The 6,270-nt window shown below is 43.5% G+C and overlaps 1 protein-coding gene across 5 annotated transcripts in view; it reads left to right on the top strand.

Moving 5' to 3' along the window:
• The first annotated feature begins 3,290 nt into the window (after window positions 1-3,290).
• Window positions 3,291-6,270, top strand: part of PSIP1 (PC4 and SRSF1 interacting protein 1) — a 38,617-nt gene continuing 35,637 nt past the window's right edge. For 4 of the 5 annotated variants that reach the window (XM_030840618.2, XM_030840622.3, XM_030840619.3 and 1 more), the window contains exons 1-2: window positions 3,291-3,450; window positions 3,981-4,193. In XM_030840618.2, the coding sequence (XP_030696478.1) occupies window positions 4,122-4,193 (72 nt within the window). In that variant the 5' untranslated portion in view covers window positions 3,291-3,450; window positions 3,981-4,121. Of the gene's footprint in view, window positions 3,547-3,980; window positions 4,194-6,270 lie in introns of all 5 variants that reach the window. The other variant, XM_060300953.2, reaches the window with a different exon arrangement.

Here is a 6,270-nt window from a genome sequence, read left to right as displayed (position 1 = left end):
TGCCCCTTCCTCTCATTTATTTAACAAATATTTATTGAGACAAATTTTATTGAGTGCCTGCGAATGCCAGGCACTGATCACTAAGATAGTGCCTTCTTCTAAGTATTTTAAAGACTAGTCAAAAAGATTGTAATTAAGAAATTATGTCACAGTGAGATGAGGTCAGAAGTCTTTCGAGAGGAGATTTTTGGGTTGAGTCCTCTAGGACTAGAAGGAGTTAAACAGAACGGTCTGGCGGTAGGACACGCTGTGAATGGGGTGGGGCAGAGGGAGGCGGTCAGGAAATTTGAAGCTGGGAATACTTTCAAGTGCAAAGACAGAAGGTGGAAGAGTGCTGGGCTGCTTTTACTTCCAGCATCTTTTTCTAATTACACAGTGCTGCTGGCCCCCTGCTCCACCTAGAGGTGGTGTGGGATCACACAAAGGCGGGGACTTGAGAACAGACTTGGGGGACCGTTGCCTTGGCCACTCGAGTAGATGTATGATTTGGGGCAAGTTGCTCAAATTCTGTGAGCCTGTTTTCTCATTTGTAAAATGGGGATAGTAACACCTGGATTAAATGAGAGACTGTAAGTCAAGCTCCTCCCTCAATTCATTTAGATCTCCTTTCCCCCTCCCCCTTGCTTCAGTTGTTTTGGAAATTGTATTTTCTCCTTACAACTCCCTTCATTGCTCCTCTAATCTCTATCTTGCTATACTTTTCCTGGCATCCCCACTAAGAAGGCTGACTGTGGGGGAGGGGTGCTTCGAGCTTGGCTGGAGAAGAGCACAAGCTCACAGTAGTTCTGAAAAGCTCTCCAAGGGGCTCTGATGAGCCCAACACTCGCGCCTCCCTCTCCTCTCTCCTCTCCCCTCCCCCTCCGCTCTGGAACTGCTGCTCCCAGGGATCCTGGGCTTTTGTTCTCTAGAGGCTTAAACTACCACCTGTTTTGCTTTGACTTATTGTTTAAAGGGTATCGCCCATTGTCTACAAACTATCAAAAATAGAAACTGCCGAAGCTTAAAGATAGCAAGAGCTAAGTTTGTACTTTCTTTCTTTCTTTCTTTTAAAATACTAACACTAAAACATCAATGTTTTTTCATTTTCCCTCTATTTCCATTCCTTTTCTGAGGACCTCCCCACTCCCAATAATTTTACATGTTGATACCATCATTAAGCACTAATAAAAAGTTATCTTTTAATATTAATTATAATTTATCTATTAATATATATCTGTCTTCCCTACTTGATTTTGAGTTCCTATGGCCTGTAGTATCTTGTACAGCAGTAGTTTCTCAAGCTTGAATATGCATAAGAATCATCTGAGGATCTTGTTAAAATGCAGATTCTGATTAGCAGTTCTGGCAAGGGGCTGCGTTTCTTCTAACAAGCTCCCAGGTGAAGCCCCTGGACCACACTTGGAGTTGCAAAGCCTTACTGGTTTTAGAACAAAGGAGGAACACAAGAAATGGTTGCTGGATGATGCCTTGGTCTCTCCTACTCAGTGCTTGGAATTTTCTTCAATACATCTTTTCCACTTTTTCCTGTGCACTATTTATGACTAACTGACAATTATTCCTTTGTGTACTTAGCTGTGCCCTTCCTTCCCCTTTTCATAGTCAACAGTCTCATCCAGAAACCAGTCACTTAAGGAGTACAACAGTAATCTCCAGCCTCTTTCTACTGTCATCTACTTTGTAGCAAGCAAGAATAACTTTTTAAAGAATCATCTTTACCTTTGTTGCTCAGCAACCTATAGTAGCTCTCTAGTATACATCGTATCAAATTCAAATTCACGATGAAAAGCTTCAAGACATTTCTCCAACCCTTCCCTCTCGCTTGCTAGTCAATTTCTCTTTTTGCAGCACTTGGAACTCTTTGCATATTGCTGAGGTATGAGTCAGTCTCCTTGCAAGACGTTTTGCATTGCGAATGTCTTCTTTCATTCTTTTTAAAGGCCTATGTGTATCTCTTTCAAAAAATTCTCAATTTTTATCTATTTAATGTTAAGTTTTGCTTGATTTATTTGTGAGTCCTTCGTTTAAAGGAGTATGAGCTACATACTATTATTTATTTTTATTTTTTTTGCTTTTTTCATATTTTGGTTCAGTTTTAAATGGGAAGTGTCTGTGCTTGCTGTTCATGGTTGTATCCCTAGCACATAAGAGTGCTTGACACACTAGGTACTTTGGGAGGGGACTCAGTGAAGGATGAAACACAATTTAAGATCAGCTTTTATTACTTTTCAAAATGCTTTCTTTGCTACATTTATTGGGAAACTGGGTGAACGTTAATGGTTAAATAAGACAATTCTGGTGATATAATTCTGGTACAGTAAAAATATTAAAGGATCAATTCACATCAGAAGGCTAGTAATAACTACCAACACATTTAAAAATGTACTGGCTACAGGATAAAAAAATAATTTTAGAAATCCCTTGAAGATTATTTTGAGAGATAAACATTTGAGGTTTAGCAGCACTTTACACTGTACTACCTACAAGCTACCATTCTACTAGGGAAATCAAATTTAGATGCATTTAAAATACAGTATGGGCCCAAACCCACATCCTATCGAAAAGGCTTATGCTTTCCTATCATTGTTTTCTATACTGCACGTTTTGCATTCGTTAGGACTGCCTATTTCTTAATAGTTCTTGGTGCTTTAAATTTAAAAGAAAATAAATGGGGCTTTCTCATATTACAGTTTCAAGGAAAAGGAGACTGCAGGGCCCCTTCAGCAAGGTTTAAGAGGCCTACAAGCTGCACACCCGTGCAACCGCCTCATGCTCCGATTTCATCTATGGGTTTTTGTACAGTTCTTTTTTGGATGGTGCAAACCGCGCAAGTGCAGCATTAAAAACCTCTCCACCCTGGGAAACGATGCAAGAACATGCAGCTTAGGCTGCCAGATTCTCTCCAACACACAGCCAAGGGCTGGAGGCCCGTATACCCGCCCCCAAACCCCGTCCACAACAATCGTTTCCTCCCTCCCCGCCTTTTACATACAGTACACATACAAATACACACACGCAGAGCAGCCAGCAGGGGCGGGCCGGGCCCGACCACTCCGCAAACCGCAGGGGGGAGCCACAACGGGCCAAGCTGTTTGCTCCCCCTTCTTTGTTCCTTCTCACTCTTATCTCTCTCCATCAGGCTGCACCTGTTAGGAAAAAGCGAACTTGGGGATCTAGGATCTCCTGAAGTCCCGTTTCGAAGCCACATACCTTCAGCGGGTGTTGCGTTATCCCCCCTCCGTCGTCTAGCAGTTGGTCCCGCCCCAGTGCTAGCGGGCGCGGAGCGGGAGCCGCGCGGGAGCAGCGCAGCGACGGCGGCGGCGGCGGCGGCGCGGTTGCTATTCGGAGACGTTGAGACGCCTCTGCGGCAGCTGGTGGCGCAGGTGGCTTGCGTGGACGCGGGCAGAGGCGGCCGGCCCGCCACCGCAGCCTCAGCGCCCGCGGCCCCGGCAGGTGAGCGGGCGGCGGGGACTCGCCCCGCCCCCCCCCTCCGGTGGCCTCACTCCTGGCTGTAGCGGGGAAGTGGCCGCGGCCCGCCCGGGAGCAGAGGTTCGGCCCGGGGCTGCGATCGTAGGGAAGAAGGCTGGGGGAGAGGCCGTGTGTGGCTGGGAGGGGAACGTTCCCTTGCCTTTTGCCATCTTTTTCTTCCCCCCGACCCCCCACCCTCTTGGGGCTTAAGCTTGGGAGAAAAAAGCCAGAGGAAAGATGGGGCGGAAGAAAGGGGAATTCGGGGCTGAGAAGCATCTCTGCCTCAGGTGGTGGCGTCTTTTCGGTCGTCGAGCGGTGGACCTTGCGAAGCCTGGAGGGCTAGCTCTCGGGCTGCGGAGGCCGCGCACTGGCGCGGGAGGCGGGAGGCGGCTCTCCCCTCACTCTCCCACCCCCTCCCCACCCCTCCCCCCCTCCTCCCCTTCCCCCGTCCCTCCCTTACGGCCCCTCCCTTTGGGTTTCTGAGCTTTAACCGCCCTCCATGCTCTCCCTCGCAGGCGCGTCGGGACACCCCGAGGCATCCTCCCCCTCCCGCCGCCGCGGGAGCCTCGGCTGCCGTCCGCCTTCCCGCATCCCCTCGCAGTCCGCACCGTCACACCTCCTCCCTGTGCTCGGACCCCCGGCCTCGGCCCCGAAACATGACTCGCGATTTCAAACCTGGGGACCTCATCTTCGCCAAGATGAAAGGTTACCCTCATTGGCCAGCTCGAGTAAGTGATTTTTAGCCTTCGCGTTTAGCGGTGCTACATTCCTCAGAGGCCTACTTCCTATACCCTCTTCTCTTAATTTTTTTTTCTCGTGTCCTTCTCTCCCTCGCTTTCACTTAGTCTCATTTGTAACCTGACCTTTTATTTTAGTTTTTTGCCCACTAATCTTCCATGTAATTTAAAAATTCAGGTGTTTATACATACTTAGGTATTTTCCTGTGGTTTGTTTTTGACAGACTTTGGCAGGTTTTCTTAATATGAAATATTTCAAGGTGATGCCATTAGTGTTCCATTGTAGGTGAAAATAATCAAGTATGGATTTTGTGTTTAAAAATTAAGGGAACAGGCATTTTCTTAACTTTGAGTAAAATGCAAAATACCAGTGAAATCTATGCCCACTATTGGGTGTTAAAGAGTTCTACGTGATTAAATTAACATAGGTATTCTTTCCTGTTTTATGGTTGATGAGACCTTCTGGATTGACTTGTTTAATACGATAGAGGACTGGATATTCTTGAAAATTTTACAATAAGGTAGCATCACGGAACGTCTAGAAAGTTTATTTTCACGTTTTTATTGGTGAAGTTTGCCTTATGACCTTGAAGAAGTTGTTTTACCTCTTTGATTGTTTCCCACAGGCAAAAGGAGGAGTAGACCCATATTCCTGGGTTCACATGTAGTGCAGAGAGGTGATTAAGGACTGAGGGTTTTTTGTAACATTTAGGAATTGAGACTGTCTAAAATACCTAAGTACCATTTTCAGAAAAAGATCTTTTAGGTTATGGTAGGACTCAGGTTCTAAGGTAGTGATAGAACCTAGCAAATGTTGAGCTCAATTAGATTAGTAAGCTCAAGGTCCTTCTTAAATATAAACATGAGGTAGTCTAAAGTTGTAATTTCCACTAATTTACTCTTCATTGAGGGCTGTATTTCTTAAAGATAATTAAATCCTGTAGTTTTAATTATGTCAGTTGGGAGGAAGAGTAACCATTGGTTACAGAGAATCATGGAGTGAGTTGCTGAGTGCTATCCAAGTATAAAATATTCACTGTTTCTTAATTTTTCCCATCCAGCTCTTTACAGACTCAGGTTTACTGGTTTCCTTCCCCAGCCTGGAAAGATTTTTTTTTTCCCTAGTCTATTAAATCTACCTTTTCAGTGGAGTCTTATTGAAACAATCCTTAATCATAATTCGTCTGTATATTTGATACTTTATTTCCTTTGCGATAACCTTTTATTTTAACTCTTATGGGCATTCTTTGACCTCCAGGTAGTTTGTAAGCTTTTCCAGAGAAATAGATACAAACTGAATTTCCTTATTACACACCCTCCCAATCCTTAGTACATAAATCATATGCTAAAAAACACCTTACTTCATGTTTAAGTAAAGAGCATAGGGAAACTGAGCAGGTTTAAGGCCCCTGCAAAATACTTTTTTGTGGTTTTAGCATCATTTATTTTGAGGTGTTATAAAATCCGAGCATATGGGGTACATCTTTATTCAGATTTCTATGCGACAGTGCAGTTAAAAACCAAATGAAAATGTTTTAAAAATTATCTACTCTTCTAAATCATCTTCCCTACATGCTGCAGTCTGTTAGGTGACTAAGAATGCTAATAAAAGCAAACCTAGAGTAGCCTTAGGAGGACCAGAGTATTTTCTTTCTTTCTTTAATAAATTCTATATTTAACATTTTAATTTGGATTGAAATGGGAAATTTTAGTCTCTTTCCTTTTCCCTTTTTTTCTTAGAAGCAGTTGAACTTAGTTTTGATATTGTCTGTGTCTAAGAATTATGTTCCTTTTTCTATCTTCTCTCCAATCTTACGAATTCTAAGTCTTTGCTTTAGAGAGTTTAAATATGTATTTAAGGTCTCAGCTGTGAAGGTGACAATCATTGTTCCACTTTTGATTTTAATGCTTTCTTTCTGTGTATCCAGGCTTCATTACTTTTTAAGTCTTGTACGTTCTTGTAATCCTGTACCAGTAGTAATTGTTTTTAAAGTCAACTTTAAAAAATTGCCTAGCATTTATTAAACTCTTTAGGTGCTAGATATTTGCATAAACTTTTAAAGCTGTT

The sequence above is a fragment of the Globicephala melas genome, chromosome 6 (genome assembly GCF_963455315.2).
Source record: "Globicephala melas chromosome 6, mGloMel1.2, whole genome shotgun sequence".
Classification (NCBI taxonomy): Eukaryota; Metazoa; Chordata; class Mammalia; order Artiodactyla; family Delphinidae; genus Globicephala; species Globicephala melas.
Note: the sequence above shows the minus strand (reverse complement) of the source record. Positions and strands in the feature narration are given on the sequence as shown.